The 17,546-nt window shown below is 37.9% G+C and overlaps 1 protein-coding gene across 2 annotated transcripts in view; it reads right to left on the minus strand.

Annotated features, from left to right (window-relative positions):
* KLHDC1 (kelch domain containing 1) overlaps window positions 1–17,546 on the minus strand; it is a 71,889-nt gene that overhangs the window by 45,494 nt on the left and 8,849 nt on the right. For both annotated transcript variants that reach the window (XM_053929189.2, XM_053929188.2), the window contains 3 exons: window positions 12,154–12,224; window positions 11,575–11,692; window positions 11,030–11,148 (listed from right to left, as the gene is read on the minus strand). In XM_053929189.2, coding sequence (XP_053785164.1) covers window positions 11,030–11,148; window positions 11,575–11,692; window positions 12,154–12,224 — 308 coding nt within the window. The remainder of the gene's footprint in view (window positions 1–11,029; window positions 11,149–11,574; window positions 11,693–12,153; window positions 12,225–17,546) is intronic.

The raw sequence follows: 17,546 nt of genomic DNA on the forward strand, positions 1-17,546 counted from the left end.
CATTATTTTAGAATATACTCTAATTATTAAAAATAAGTTTGCTATAAAATGGTCTGCCGATTTATGCCAGCAGCAGCTTCATATATCTTGTGTTTATCTACTTTGTTAATTGTATCAGGACTTCTGGCCAAGATGGAGGCATAGGTAGACACACTGTGCCTCCTCGCACAACCAAAAGAAGGACAACAATTTAAAAACAAAAAGCAACCAGAACTGACAGAAAATTGAACTGTGTGGAAGTCCGACAACCAAGGAGTTAAAGAAGAAACATTCATCCAGACAGGTAGGAGGGGTGGAGACAGTCAACCAGGTGGAGAGGACTCATGGCAAGGCGATGGCCGGGGGACGGGGCGGTCCCACATTCGCATGCAGATAAACTGGGAGGAACAACTGGGGAGTGAGACAGACCACGCAACCCCAGGTTCCAGCAGGGAAATAAAGTCTCAAACCTCTGACTGAAAGCACCTGTGGGGGTTGAGGTGGCAGCAGGAGAAACTCCCAGCCTCACAGGAGAGTTTGTTGGAGAGACCCACAGGGTCCTAGAACATATACAAGCCCACCCACCTGGGAATCAGCACCAGAAGGGCCCAATTTGCTTGTGGGTAGTGGGGGAAGTGACTGAAAACTGGCAGATAGCTCAGCAAGTGGCATTGTTCCATCTTGGACCCTCCCCCATATACAGCGTCACAACGCAGTGCCGTCTTGCCCCGCCCTGGTGAACACCTAAGGCTCCGCCCCTTATACTTAATAGGTGCTCAGAGACAAAAAAATGGTCCAAATGAAAGAACAGATCAAAGCTCCAGAAAAAATACAACTAAGCGATGAAGAGATAGCCAATCTATCAGATGCACAGTTCAAAACACTGGTTATCAGGATGCTCCAGGAACTCTCTGGGTACTTCAACAGCATAAAAAGGACCCATACAGCAATGAAGGTCACATTATGTGAAATAAAGAAAAATCTACAGGGAACCAACAGTGATGGGATGGAAACCAGGACTCAAATCAATGGTTTGGAACAGAAGGAAGAAAGAAACATTCAACCAGAACAGAATGAAGAAACAAGAATTCAAAAAAATGAGGAGAGGCTTAGGAACCTCCAGGACAACTTCAAACATTCCAACATCCGAATAATAGGGGTCCAGAAGGGAAAGAGGAAGAGCAAGAAATTGAAAACTTATTTGAACAAATAATAAAGGAGAACTTCCCATATCTGGCAAAGGAAATAGACTTTCAGGGAGTCCAGGATGCTCAGAGAGTCCCAAAGAAGTTGGACCCAAGGAAGCACACACCAAGGAACATCATAATTGTATTAGCCAAGATTAAAGAGGAGAGAACCTTAAAAGCAGCAAGAGAAAAGGAGACAGTTACATACAAAGGAGTTCCCATAAGATGATCAGCTGATTTCAAAAGAAACCTTGCAGGCAAGAAGGAGCTGGAAAGAAGTATTCCAAGTCATGAAAGGCTAGGACCTACATCCAAGATTACTCTATCCAGCAAAGCTATCATTTAGAATGAAAAGGCAGATAAAGTGCTTCCCAGATAAGGTCAAGTTAAAGGAGTTCATCATCACCAAGCCCTTGTTATATGAAATGTTAAAGAGACTTATCTAAGAAAAAGATCAAAAATATGAACAGTAAAATGACAATGAACTCACAACTATCAACAACTGAACCTAAAAAACCAAGAATGAACTAAGCAAATAACTAGAACAGGAAGAGATTGACAGAAATGGAGATCACATGGAAGATTATCAGCAGCGAGGGGGTAGGGTGAGAATGTAGGAAAAGGTACATGGAATAAGAAGCATAAATGGTAGGTACAAAACAGACAGGGGGACATTAATAGTATGGGAAATGAAAAAGCCAAAGAACTTATGTGTATGACCCATGGACATGAACTAAAGGGGAGGGGGATGATGGTGGGAGGGGTGGTACAGGGCAGAGGTGAAGGAAGGGTAGGAAAAAATGGGATGACTGTAGTAGCATAATCAATAAAACATTTTTTTAAAAAGAGACTAAGGACCCAAATAAATAAAATCAGAAATGAAAGAGCAGTAACAACTGATACTACAGTAATACAAATGACTGTAAGAAATTACTATGAACGACTATATGTCAAAAAATTGGACAACCTGGGTGAAATGAATGTTTCCGGAAACACACAATCTTCCAAAACTGAATCAGGAAGAAGCAGAAAACCTGACTAGACCACTAACATCTAGCAAATTGAAGCAGTAATCAAAAAACTACTGACACAGAAAAGCCCTGGACCACATGGTTTCACAGGGAATTTTTCCAAACATTCAAAGAAGAACTAACACCAATCCTTCAAAAACTATTCCAAAAAATTCAACAAGAGGGAAGACGCCATACTCTTGTTACAAGGCCAGTACTATCCTAATCCCCAAACCAAGCAAAGACACGATGAAGAAAGAAAACTACAGGCCAATATCTCTGATGAACATAGATGCAAAAATCCTCAACAAAATACTAGCAAACCAGATCCAACAATACTTTAAAAAGACCATACACTATGATTAAGTGGGATTTAGTCCAGGGATGCAAGGATGGTACAATATTTGCAAATCAATAAATGTGATACATCACATGAATGAAATGAAAGACAAAAATCACATGATCATATCAATAGATGCAGAAAAAGCATTTGACAAAATCCAGCACCCATTTATGACAAAAACACTCGGTGAAGTGGGACTAGAGGGAGCATACCTCAATCTAATAAAGGCCATACATGAAAAACCTATGCCAACATCATACTCAATGGGCAAAAACTAAAAGTGTTTCCCTTAAGATCAGGAACAACACAAGATTGTCTGCTTTCACCACTCGTATTCAACAGAGTACTGGAAGTTCTAGCCACAGCGATGAAACAAGAAGAAGAAATAAAAGGCATGCAAACTGGAAAAGAGGAAGTAAAATTGTCATTATTTGCAAACAACATGGAGACTATTGGAGACTATGGAGACTATTATGCTGAGTGTACACAGAAGACCCCCCCAAAAAACTACTTGACCTAGTAAATGAATTTGGCCAAGTAGTGGGATACAAAGTCAATATTCAGAAATTGATGGCATTGTACACCAACAATGAACTATCCGAAAAAAATCCCACTTACTATAGCAACAAGAAAAATAAAGTGTCAAGGAATAAATTAACCAAGTAGGTAAAATGACTTGTACTCTGGAAACTATAGAACACTGAAAAAAGAAATTGAGGAAGATACAAATAAATGGAAGCACATACCATGCTCATGGATTGGAAGACTTAACATCATTAAAATGTCCATGCTACCCAAAGCCATCTATAGATTCAGTGCAATTCCTACTAAAATACCAATGGCATATTTCTTAGATCTAGAACAAATACTTCACAAATTTATATGGAAGCAAAACTACCCTGAATAGCCACAGCAATCTTGAGAAAGGACAAAGTTGGAGGGATTACAATACCTGACTTCAAACAGTCTGATACTGGCATAAAAACAGACATATAGATCATGGAACAGAATAGAGAGTCCAGAAATAAACCCATGTCTCTATGGTCAATTAATATTTAACAAAGGGGGTACAAATATACAATGGAGAAAAAATAGCCTCTTCAATAAATGGTGTTGGGAGAACTACACTGGTACATGCAAAAAAATGAAACTCGACCACCAACTTACACCATACACCAGAACAAACTCAAAATGGATAAAAGACTTCAATATAAGTCACGATACCATAAAAGTCCTAGAGGAAAACATAGGCAGGAAAATTTCAGATATCTCATATAGCAATATTTTTGACAATATATCTCCTGGAGCATGGGAAATAAAGGAAAAAATAAACTAATGGGACTATATCCAACTAAAAAGCTTCTGTACAGCCAAAGAAACCATCATCAAAATGAAAAGAGAACCGACTGTATGGAAGAACACGTTAGCCAATGATACATTGGATAGGGGTTTGATCTCCAAAATATGTAAAGAACTCACACAACTCAACACCAGGATGTCAAACAATCCAATCAAAAAATGGGCAAAGGACCTGAACAGACACTTCTCCAAGGAGGACATACAGAGGGCCTACAGACACATGAAAAATGGTCAACATCACTAGCCATCAGAGAGATGCAAATTAAAACAATGAGATATCAACTCACACCTGTCAGAATGGCCATGATTAATAAATCAACAAACAACAAGTGCTGGTGAGAATGTGGAAAAAAGAGAAGCTTACTGCACTGTTGATAGGAAGGTAGACTGGTGCCACTGTGGAAGACAGTATGGAATTTCCTCAAAAAATTAAAAATGGAACTGCCTTATGACAGTGATTCCTGCTGGGAATATACCCAAAGAATCCCAAAACGCCAATTCAAAGGAAGTTATGCACCACGATGTTTACAGCAGCACTATTTACAATAGCCAAGTGTTGGAAACAGCCTAAGTGCCCCTCAGTAGATGAATGGATTGAAAATCTGCAGTTCATCTCTACAATGGAATACTATGCAGCAGGAAGAGAGAAGAAGGAACTACTACCCTCTGTGACAGCATGGATGGAACTGGAGACTATTATGCTAAGTGAAATAAGCCAGGCCGTGAGGGACAAATACCAAACAATACCACCTATAAGAGGCATCTAATGAACTAATGAGCAAAACAGAACCAGAGACATGGAAAAACAGGGAACAGACTGACAGCTGCCAGAGCGGAGGGGGGAGAGGGAATGGTAGAAAGAAGGGGAAGGGACTAGTCAAAGAACATGTATGAATGACCCATGGACATGGACAACAGTGTGAGGATGGACTGTGGGAGCAGGGGATGGGCTGGGCAGAGGAGGGCGAAGGGGGAAAATTGGTACAACTGCAAGAGCATAAACAAGAATAAAAAAGAAAATATAATAAAACAAAACTTATGGGATACAGTGAAGGCAGTGCTGCAAAGTCTATAGGTGTAAATGCCTATGAATTTTTTAAAAAGAAAGATCTCAAAGTAATAATATAATTGAATACATTAAGGAAATAGAAAGCAAGCAAGCAAGAAAGCCAGAAAGAACTAGATCCATAGATAACAGAAGGAAGGAAATAATAAAAATTAAAGGTAATAGAAAAACAGTAGAAAAAAACAAAAACTAAAGTTAGTTCTTTGAAAAGATCAAAGTTGAAAAGGCTTTAGCTAAGCTAAGGAAAAAGAAATGACAGAGAAGACATTACTACCAACATCACAGAAATAAAAAGGACTGTAAGCGAATACTATGGGAAAGTGCATGCCCGCAGACTGAATAAACTAGAAACATTCCTGGGGAGAGTGCTACAAAAACGGTTCATGAAAAAATAGAAAATCTGAATAAACTGATATAACAAATAAGGAGATTGAATCAGTAATCAAAAACCTCCCAACAAAGAAAATACCAGAACCAGATGGCTTCACTTGTGAATTCTACTAAATATTTGAAGAAGAAGTAATACCAATCCTCTGAAACTCTCCCAAAAATTGAAGAGCAATGAACACTCCCTAAAGTCATTTGATGAGGCCAGCCAGACAATGGTGATACAACAAAAACACTACACATCTCTGATAAGAGATTAATACCCAAAATATGTAAAGAATTACAAATCACCAACGAAAAAGAGAAACAACTCATTTTTTTTTAATGGGCAAAGGACTAGAACTGACACTTCTTTAAAGATACACAAATGGCAATAAGCACATGAATAGGTAGTTGACATCATTAGTCACTGAGGAAATACAAATCAAAACCACCATGAACATTACTTCACACCCACTAGGATAATCTGTTATAAAATGGAACAAAGAACAAAAGTAAAAACAGAAGCAGAAAATTGCAAGTATGGGAGAGGTTATGAAGAAATTGGAACGCTTGCTCATTGCCAGAGGGAATATAAAACAGCATAGTAAGTATGGAAAACAGTTTGGTGTTTCCTCAAAAAGTTAAACATAGAATTATCATATGACCTAGCAACTCTCTTAGATATACTGAAAAGAATTCACAACAGGGACTCCAACGATACTTGCAAGCCAATGTTCATTCCAGCATTATTCACAATAGCTAAAACCTGGACACGACCCAAGTGTTGATGAGCAGAACACACAAAACGCCGTCTGCAATGGAATGGCATTCCCACTTAGAACAGGAATAGTGAGCTTTGAAAACATTTTGTTAAGTAAAATTAAGCCAGATACCAAGGAACAAATATTGGATGATTCCACGTATATGAAATATCTGTAATAGGCAAATTCATGGAGATGGGAAGTAGGAGTTACCAGGGGTTAGGGAGAAGGGGAAATGGAAGGGTATTGCTTAATGGGTGCAGCTGGCCCTCCGTATCTGTCAGTTCTGCGTCTGTGAATTCAACCAACTGTGGATCAAAAATATTTGAAAAGAAAAAAAGGGATGTTGCTGCTGACGTGTGCTGTGTAGTTGGGCCCACGACGGCTGCATCAGTGCTGGACAGTGCAAACTTTTTTCTTACCGTTATTCCTACCCAGCACAGTATAACAGTTATTTACATAGCATGTACGCTGTACTAGATATTTTAAGTACTCTACAGATGATTTAAAGTATATAAAGGATGTGCATAAGTTATTATATACAGATACCACAGCGTTTTTTATAAGGGACTTGAGCACTGGAAGATTTTGCCCGCCACAGATACTTAGGGATGACAACTACCGTAAAGTGTCTGATTTAGAGTAATAAAAGTTTTAGAACCAGGTAATGAGGATGGTTGAACAGGACTGTGAATGAAATTAATGCCACTGCATTGTACACTTAACTATGATTAAAATGGCAAATTTTATATTAAATATATTTTACCACAACTTTTTTTAAAAGGTAAAGTAAAAAGTAAGTCTCCCTCCTACTCTCACTCAATTGTCCTGCTAGGCAACCACTGTTACCAGTTTCTTGTATACACAAAGTAGAAAAACTTTAAGGAACCAAAAATACTTTGTAGATTTGGGGTCAATTAAGTCCTGGAAAAACAGAAGTAGAAAACCCTGGCCTAGTAGCTTACAGAAACACACTTCATTTCTCCTAATCATTCACAAAGATATTTCCTTCATGCAAGCCTACCCAAAGCTCAGAGTTCAGTTTTATTTTAAGCTTCAGTCCCTATAATGCTTCTTTCAAACTGTTGTGACAAAAAATTAACATCCAGAAACCAATTGACAAAGTTATCCATTTCTCTCCCTAAAAAATTCTGTATGTCTGCCAACGGAAATCAACAGCATGTCGAAATACTTGTTGCAACCAAGCAACATTTATATCTGAAATACAAATATATAAAAAATACAAATTAGCCCTGGCCTGGTAGCTCAGTTGCTTAGGGCCTTGTCCTGATATGCCAAGGTTGTGGGTTTGATACCCAGTCAGTAAACACACCCTTCCACGTATGGACACTTAATTTGTGGCGAAAGTGGTGCTGCAGAGCAAAGGAGAAAGTGTGATCGTGGCCGTCAATGCTGCTGGACCGACCGGTTATCCAGTGGGTCATCCAAATGGGAAATAAAACCTGACCTTCCCCCGGCCGGGTGGCTCATTTGGTTGGAGTATCAGCCCTACACCAAAAGGTTGTGGGTTCAGTTGCCAATCACGGCACACACCTAGGTTGTAGGTTCAATCCCAGTCAGGGCGCGCGTACAGGAGGCAACTGATTGATGTTTCTCACATTGATCTCTCTCTCTCCACCCCCTTCTGCTCTCTCTAGAATCAATAGACATATCCTTAGGTAAGGATTAAAAAAAAAAAAAGCCTGACCCTTATATCACACACACACACAAAAATTCCATAGTCCACAGGTGTTCTGTGGGTAGGAACGGGTAAAATAAAATGATTAATATTTTAAAAGATAACTTAAGAGTATCTTCAGGGCCTTGGGGAATGAAAAGTTGCTAGGGCACGAAAGCACTAATCATAAAGAAAAGATTGGTGAATTATACTATATTAACATCAGACTAGACCATTAAGAGAATGAAGAGAGATATACCCAATAGAAATGTATACCCTTATGTACCAAAATACAGAGAAGAATACTCATATTACTCCAAAGAATTAAAAAGTGAAAATGACCTAAATATCTGTCAATAGTAGAATGAATAAATATACTGTGTAGTATTGTACTTAATAGAATAACATATAGGAAAGAAACAAAACTATAGGTAGACAAAATGTCATGGATGAATCACAAAATTATGAGTAGAAGAATAAATTCTGTAGGATTCCATGTATGACACAGAAAATAAAAAAGAATAAACAATGCAGGATGTTCGACATCAGGATAACGAGTTTCCTCTGGAGAGGAGTCTGAGCAAAGTGGTCAGCGGTGGACATAAGGAGGGTTTCTAGAGTATTGATAATATTCTGTTTATTTGGGCAGTAATTATATAAGTGTGCCCACTTTGTGATAAGTATTTAAGGTGTACTAGTTCTATAAAAATGTTCTGTAATGCTTCACTCTCTACACTAGTGAAATATTTGTGCATTAACAGAGAGAAGATAAACAAAATAGAATAAAACCTAAAAGTAGATCCAAATATCAAAACCAATTAGGAAATACACAAGAAAAGTAGAATCTGAAATAACCGAGTTAGAGATGAGATGGTCATTCAAAAAAGATAAACCTGAATCCATATCTCACACCATCCACAGGGCAAGGTCCCCACATGAATTGATGATTTAAATGTAGAAATTAAATTTCAAAAGCACTAGGAGAAAATGTGGGAGAACGAGATTATAATCTTAGAGTGGGAAAAGCCTTTGCAATCAAGGCTCAAAATCAAGAAGCCACAAAATAAGTTATTGATAAATTTATCTAAGTCGCAGTTTTGAAAAGCTGTTTAATGTACACAGAGCACACTTCTAAGTCAAGTCAAAGGACGGTGACAAACTGGAAAAAGATTTCCTATCGCACAAACGCTAATCTCTTTACACGTAACTACAGAAACTCCTAGCAACTGAGATGATAAGTGCCAACAACAGAGAACAATGAGTGAAGGGCATGACCAAACAGTCCAGAGAAAAAGAAATAAAAACTTCCCTTAAGCATATGAAAATACATTCAGACTCACAAAAATATGTTTTTAATGAAAATCGAAATATCACTGAGACGTCATTTCTCAGTGAGCAAAACAAACAAACAAAAAATCTAAATCTGTTTGCAAACTCTTGGCAAGACTGTGGAGAAATAAGCATTCCATTGTTGAATATAAAACAGCACAACCTCTATGGAGGAAAAATGTGCAAAATTTATTCTTATGGGTTGAATTGTGTCCTCCCAAAATGTGTATGTTGAAGTCCTATTCCCCAATATCTCAGAATGTGACCTTATATGAACATAAGGTCTTTACAGAGGCAGTCGAGTTAAGACGAGACAGACAAGTGCACACAGGGAGAAGGCTGCTGCGGAAGTGAAGCACAGACAGGAGCGGCATCCTACATGCCAAGGAACACCAAAGGCTGCCAATAATCACCAGAAACTAGGGGACAGGCATGCAATAGATTCTTCCTCAAAACCCAGAGAAGGAGCCAACCCTGCTGACACTTTGATCTCAGACTTGTAGCCTCCAGAACTGTGAGACAATATCTATCTGTTGTTGAAGCCACTCAGTCTATGGTTCTTTGCTACAGTAGCCATAACAAACTAAGCATCTACAAAATTATAAATGCATTACTTTTGACCCAGCCATCTAATTCTGGAATTTTACTCAGGAGATCTATCTGGTATGTACACACACACACACACACACACACACACACACAGATATCCAAAGGCATAATTTGTGATAGTAAAGGACTTGAAACAACCTACAGGGTAAAGGTTAAACAAACAATGGATGTATATTCACAGAAAATACTACGAAAGTACAAAAAAAAAAAACCACCCCAAAACCAAACCTCACAAAGAACAAGCTTTCTAACTAGGGACACAGAAAGAAGACAGATCTCCATTTTACTTTTAACTAAAAGAAGCAGCAGGGTGCAGAGTACAGAGAGTACACTGAGATTCGTGCGAGGGAGAGGGGCAAAAAGAGGAATACACATGCACACGTACATATCTGTTTCTATCTGCGTGAAGTAACACTGACCGCAGTGGTTTCCAAACTTGTCTGCATCTTGCGGTCACCTGAGGAACTTCGAAATAATCATACTCCCAGAGACTGTAATTTAATTATTCTGGGGTATCACCTGGGCTTTGGAATTTTTAAAAGATCCTCAGGTGATTCCAAGGACACACAATTTTGGAAACCACTACCATAAGAATACAAAAGATATAAAGAGAAGGAGCTATTTGTGCACGGGGGGGCAGGGATAGGATTGGGAGCCAAAGCTTTCACTGCAATGTTTTAAAAGATGGTATGAATCCTGTGAATGTATCATTCAAAAAGTTTAATTAATAAATAATTTAATAAACGATTAAACTATACATTATAAAGTTTATTATAGTTTATTATAATCTAAAACTATAATAAACTATTAAACTATAAATTAACTATTTGTTTTTTAAAAAAATAATTTATTTTTAATTTGTAGTTGCTTCCACATGTTTATTTTTATTACTTAGCTTTTCCAGGGTTTAAAACTGCTGTTATCATTTACATCAAAACAAGTTTGGCCCTGGCCCATGTGGCTCAGTTGGGTGGAGCATTCTCCCGGATGCTGAAAGGTTGCAGGGTTTATTCTGGTCTTTATTCTGGTCAGGGCACATATCTAGGTTGCGGGTTCGGTAGGTTGAGACACCTAAGGCAATCAATGTTCAGAGGCAATGTTTGTCTCTCACATTAATGTTTCTCTCTCCCTCCCTCCCTCTCTCTCTCCCCTCTTCCCCCACCCCACATCCCCCTTCACTCTCTAAAGCAATAAAACAGCACATCCTCAGGTGAGGATTTAAAAAAAAAAGTTTGTAATTATATGTTGAAAAAAATCAGACTCTCAAGTTTTCTTGATTTTGGCCCCAAGCTATAATTCTCATGTAAGTGTGGTTAATGAGATGATTTTGATGCATTACCTGTCTTTATATACCCAGCAAGAAAGTTTATCACGTGGTGTGGGTGGTTTTCCTTCAAATTTGGTGATTTTTTCCCAAATGTAGGTTCCATCTCTGGTCCGCAAGTTAACAAAATAAAGCTTTAAAAAAAAGAGAACACCATTAACAGACAGGGCACTTGAAAATTAAATCTATATCTGAGGATTATGTGATCCAAAAATTAATAATATTACTTTTTCCTTTTTAACAAGTAAAATTTTAACTGTGGAGCTAATGAAAATGAGACTATGTTTTAGAAGCAAAAAATGATATATAAAACATACTGAAACAGATCTTTTCCCATCATTCCCTTGCCCTATAGATATCAATTAGGTATGTAGTTAATTCTGTAACAGAAAGACATGGAAAGAAAGCACTACTTCATTTTCACTCTAAAACCTTATAACCATAAGCACAAGATTTTCTACATATATCTTCTTTTTAAAATATGTGTACACTTGTGAGATGAAGTGATGCACTGAACATTACACATTTTGCTGCACCCCTGAACTGAAGGAAAATATTACTCGATTGCTGTATCCTGTGTCGTCATAGCCTCCAAAAATGTACAGCTTCCCATTAATGCAGGCGCCGCAGCTCCCTGACATGGAGGCGGGGAGGTCTCCTTCCATGAGGTGCATCGTCCTGCAGCGAGAACAGCATGGGGTTTCATAACTTTCCCGAAAGGCAGGTTAAAATTCCCTTTGAACTGCACGAGTCCTTTTTAAATGAAAATTGTCCCTGACAATTATAATTAAAGTACAATGGCAGCCAATACTGCAAAAATTCGAAGATCCACCATACAGGTTTTTCAACGTACTGGAAAATTACAAAATCTTCACACGTGTCACCAGAATTGGGAATTAATTAGCAGAACAAAGCCTTCAGAGACAGCGTTAGAATTGTGAGGGATGGAAAAGGACAAATAGTGGAGAGAGGAAGGGAGTAGGGGAAACAAAGAGCCAGAGAGAATAAAGCATTCAAAGAAAGTGAAAGAGAGAAATAAATGTTGCAGTATGTTCTAAGCAGGGCTGTAAATTCCGAATCTATGAAAATATTTATAACACGTATTAGGACTCAACATTCTGCAATTTAAAATTACTTACCACAACCCACTATCAATATCGTAGGTCCAAATTTCATCATTAGGCAAATAGACTTCATTGTCTTCAATAGACTAAAAACAGAATACATAAAATTATGTTTATCGAATGCATAGTAACAGTTCAGTAGTTCCTCTGGATGGGAAAAACTGCAATTAAAATACTGCAAAACACAAAATCAAAAACAGGCTCAAAAGTTGTTTTCAATATAAATTAAGTTAGATCAAATGAGAAAAGGAAAAAAGACATTTTCTATGAGAAAATGGGCAAACAAAGGTTTAGAATACAAAATAGCAAGGACACGAATCTCAAGAAAGACTCAGGACAATTAAACCTTAAAAAGAAATTTTGAGTAAGGGAAAACAGCAAAATAATAATACTCACTGAAAACCATCAAGCCAGGGAGAAAATGAATACCGAACAAAGGCAATATGTTCTGTGTGAAGGGAAGGAATTCAGGAAGGAAATTTTTATCAGGTGTAATTAAGAGCACTGTATCAGAAAAAAAGTGAAATCTTACTATTTGCAACAGTGTGGATAAATCTAAAGGTATGCTAAGTGAAATAAGTCAGACAGAGAAAGACTAATACCATGATTTCACTTATATGTGGAATCTAATGAACAAAATAAACAAACAAGCAAAATTGAAAATACAAAAGACAGAGAGATGGTTGCCAGAGGGAGTGGGGTTGGGAGGCTGAGTGAAAAAAGTGAAGGGATGGGAAGTACAAATTAGCAGTTATAAAACAGCCATGGGGATGTAAAACACAGATAGGGAAAATATTGGGGGACACTCTGTGAAGTGTGTGACTGTCTAACCACGAGGCGGCACACCTGACACTGATACAAAGTAATACTGATTATGACCTTTAATTGAAAAAGAAAATGTAAAAAAGAACTGTATCAGATATATTGATTCACTGAAGATATTTTTGAGTGCCTACTATGTGCAGGACATAGTGTTAGGTGTTTATTATTGGGCTGGCCAAAAGGTTTGTTACATTTTTTCAGTAAGATGGCTCTAGTAACAGTTGTCTTTACCTTCATTGAAACAATTACATTAGACTGTGTTGTGACAGCTGTCATATCAGTGGGCATTTTATAAAAACATCAAAATTGGTGAATATTTGTGTAGCCAATTTAATATTGAAGATGGAAGAAAATAAGCAACATTTTTGGCACAGTATGCTTTATTATTTCAAGAAAGGTAAAAACACAAATGCAATGCCAAAAAAGACTTGTGCAGTGTGTGGAGAAGGTGCTGTGACTAACTGCACGTGTCAAAAGTGGTTTTCGAAGTTTTGTGCTGGAGATGTCTCGCTGGATGATGGATGCTCCACGGTCGGGTGGACCAGTTGAAGTTGATAGTGATCAAATCGAGACAGTAATTGAGAACGGTGAATGTTATACCACATGGGAGACAGCCAATGCACTCCAAATATCCAAATCAATAGTTATTGGTGAAAATGAAAAATGTGTCTTTTCTTTTACAAAAAAACCTGAACAGACTTTTTGGCTGACCCAAAACAAATAGACTCTAAGGCTCAAGACAAACTTAACTAGTCCTAATGATAACTCTGCACAATCTCTAAAGAAGCTGATAACATAAATAGAATAGTGCGCTCTGACAGTTATGTTGAGAAATAACAACCTTATTTACATTAAGTAAAGAATTTATGGGTTGAAACAAATCCTTAAATAAATCTGTCATAATTTCTTAGAATAATTCAAAAATAGTCAAATGTAAAGACAGCAGTCTAAGAATTACTAATACTGCATGATGCATAAATTATTAACATTCTAAGTAGATTTAGCTAATTCCTCATTACTATGTTAAAATTTAAAAATAGTATCTTGACTACCAGGTATCTCTCCTGTCCACACCCCCCAATCTCTCTCTCTCTCTCTCTCTCTCTCTCTCTCTCACACACACACACACACACGACAGAAAACCATTTTATTAATTCCAAGGCGACTTCCACTTATGTCTCACTGAGGAAGCCATGCTTAATGCTTAATGGCTAAGTAAATAAACAGTTTGAAAAAGGAGAGTTAATTTTATGATTCTAAAGTTTCATCACATCAGGCTCCAGCTTTGTGTCTACACCCTTACAACAAAAATATTACAAAGACAGATCTATCATTACTCTGCTTAAGTACCTTCAATACTTCTCTAGTGCTCTCAGGGTAGTCTAAAATTCTTACAATTCTGTACTATTTGGTACCTACTATCCCTCCAAAGTTCATCTTCCCTTTCATTCATTATGCTCCAGTCTTCTTTCAATTCCTAAGCCTCTGTAAGTTCCTTGCTGCAATAGGGCCTCCAACTATGCTTTTCTCTCTAAGAATGCTTCCCAGACTTTGTGTGGCTAACTAACTCATTCTTTGGGAACATCTTAAATGTCCCTGCTTTACTATATCAAAATGGGGTTAAAAGATTAAGTTCCCTATTATATGCTCCCATGCAATCCTGTACTTCTCCTTCAAAGTCCTTGGCCTGAATCCACCCACCCGCCACCCCCACTAACCTATAAGCTTCGTGAGTGCACGGATCATGTTTATGTTGTTACAATTCAGTTCCCAGAGCCTAACACATGCCTGATACATAAAGGGCAGATTGCATATTTATTGAGTGAGTGAATGGGTAAGTGAATGATACCTGTTAAGTTAAACTGACTGCAAGACCTGATTATAAAGAAAAGTCCCTTTCACTAACCTTTAAAAGGGGTGTACGAACAGTCTGGTACTGGTATAAGAACAGACACATGGATCGATGGAACTGAAGACACAGCCCAGAAATAAACCCCTGGCTCTATGCTCAGTTAATATTTGACAAAGGGGGCATGAGCACACAATGAATGCCCTAGGAGATATAGCAGTGAAAACATTGCTACGTGAGATATCGGAAATTTTTCTATGTTTTCCACTAGGATTTTTATGGTATTATGACTTATATTTATGTCTTTTATCCACTTTGAGTTTATTCTGGTGTATGGTGTAAGTTGGTGGTCTAGGTTCGTTTTTTTGCATGTACAAGTCGGTTCTCTGAACACCATTTATTGAAGAGACTGCTTTCACTTTCAATGAATGTAACTTCAACTCCTTTACAGTTAAGGAGTAGTTACATTTATACAGTCCTAAAATTACATTTGGCCCTCTGAAGGCAACCGTGAGGCTGATGTGGCCCCCAGTGAAAATGAGTTTGACACCCTGTCATACGGCAAGGGAAATAAAGGAAAAAATAAACAAATGGGACTATATCAAATTAAAAAGCTTCTGCACAGCTAAAGAACCCGTCATCACAAGGAGAAGGAACTGACTGTATGGGAGAACATATCTGCCAATGATACATCAGACAGGGTTTGATCTCCAAAATATACAACACAACTCAACTCAACTCAAACAACTCAACACCAGAAAGACAAACAATCCAAAAAAAAAAACGGGCAAAAGACCTGAACAGACACTTCTCCAAGGAGGACATATGAAAAGATGCTCAATCTCACTAGCCATTACAGAGATGAAAATTAAAACCACAATGAGATATCACCTCACACTTGTCAAAATGGCTATCATTAAAAAATCAACAAACAACAAGTGCTGGTGAGGTTGTGGTGAATAGGGAAGGAACCGTAGTGCATTGTTTGTGGGAATGCAGCCTGGTGCAGCCACTGTGGAAAACAGTAAGAAATTTCCTCAAAGAATTGAAAATGGAACTACCTTTTGACCTGGCAATTCCACTGCTGGGAATATACCCTAAGAAACCCAAAACACCAATTCAAAAGAATTTATGCACCTCTATGTTCATAGCAGCATTATTTACAATAGTCAAGAGTTGGAAACAGCCTAAGTGTCCATCAGTAGATAAGTAATTAAAAAACTATGGTATGTTCACACAATGGAAATATGTATAGCACAGCAGAAAGAAAGAAGGAACTCCTACCTTTTGTGACAGCACAGATGGATCTGGAGACTATTAAGCTAAGTGAAATAAGCCAGTTGGTGAAAGACAAATACCACATGATCTCACTAATGAGAGGAACCTAATGAACAAAATAAACTAACGAGCAAAACAGAACCAGAGGCAATAGAATCATGGAACAGACTGGCAACTGTAATAAGAGGGGAGGAGGGAGGTGAGGACTGTTTGGAAGAAGGTGAAGGCATTAGTCAAGGAACATATATGAAGGACCCGTTGACATTGTTAACAGTGGGAATTGACTATGGAGTATAGGGCAAGCTGGATGGAGGGAAGTGAAGGGGGCAAAATTGGGACAACTGTAATAGCATAAAGAAAAAAACATTAAAAAAATAAAACCCAAATCAAACTGAAAAATAAAAGGGGTGGTACAGAAACACAATGAAGCACGGACTTGAAAAAATTGGACTTAGTTCCTTTTCTCTTGGAGATTTTGCTCAAAAATTATCTATTATATTCTACATCATCAAGTTTTCCTCTTCTACTAGATCATTCCTATGGATATCATCTTCTTTTTCTTTTTTTTAGTATATTTTACTGATTAATGCATTACAGTTGTCCCAAGCTTTTTCTCCCCCTTATACCCCTCTGCCTGGTGCCCCCATTCCCTGCAGCTTTCCCCTCACCCCCTTAGTTCATGTCCGTGGGTTGTACATATAAGTTCTTTGGCTTCTCCATTTCCTATACTATTCTTAACCTCCCCCTGTCTATTTTGTACCTACCATTTATGCTTCTTATTCCCTGCATCTTTTCCCCCATTCTCCCCCTCCCCACTGATAACCCTCCGTGTGATTTCTATTTCTGTGATTCTGTTCCTGTTCTGTTTGTTTAGTTTGTTTTTGTCTCTGTTGGTTCAGGTATTGGTAATTGTGTTTGCTGTCATTTTATTGTTCATAGCTTTGATCTTCTTTTTCTTGGATAAGTCCCTTTAACATTTCATATAATAAGGGCTTGGTGATGATGAATGCCTTTAACTTGACCTTATCTGGGAAGTACTTTATCTGCCCTTTCATTCTAAAAGATAGCTTTGCTAGACAGAGTAATCTTGGATGTAGGTCCTTGCCTTTCATAACTTGGAATTCTTTCCAGCCCCTTCTTGCCTGCAAGGTTTCTTTTGAGAAATCAGCTGATGGTCTTATGGGAAATTCTTTGTAGCTAACTCTTCTCTTGCTGCTTTTAAGATTCTCTCCTTATCTTTAACCTTGGTAGTTTAAATATGCTGTGCATTGGTGTGTTTCTCCTTGGGTCCAACTTCTTTGGGACTCTCTGAGCTCCCTGGACTAGTATGTCTAGTTCCTTTGCCAGATTGAGGAAGTTCTTCTTCATAATGTTTTCAATTAAGTTTTCAACTTCTTGGTCTTCCTCTTCTCCTTTCAGCACCCCATGATTCGGATGTTGAAATGTTTAAAGTTGTCCC

Source organism: Desmodus rotundus, chromosome 7, assembly GCF_022682495.2.
Source record: "Desmodus rotundus isolate HL8 chromosome 7, HLdesRot8A.1, whole genome shotgun sequence".
In the NCBI taxonomy this organism is placed as follows: Eukaryota; Metazoa; Chordata; class Mammalia; order Chiroptera; family Phyllostomidae; genus Desmodus; species Desmodus rotundus.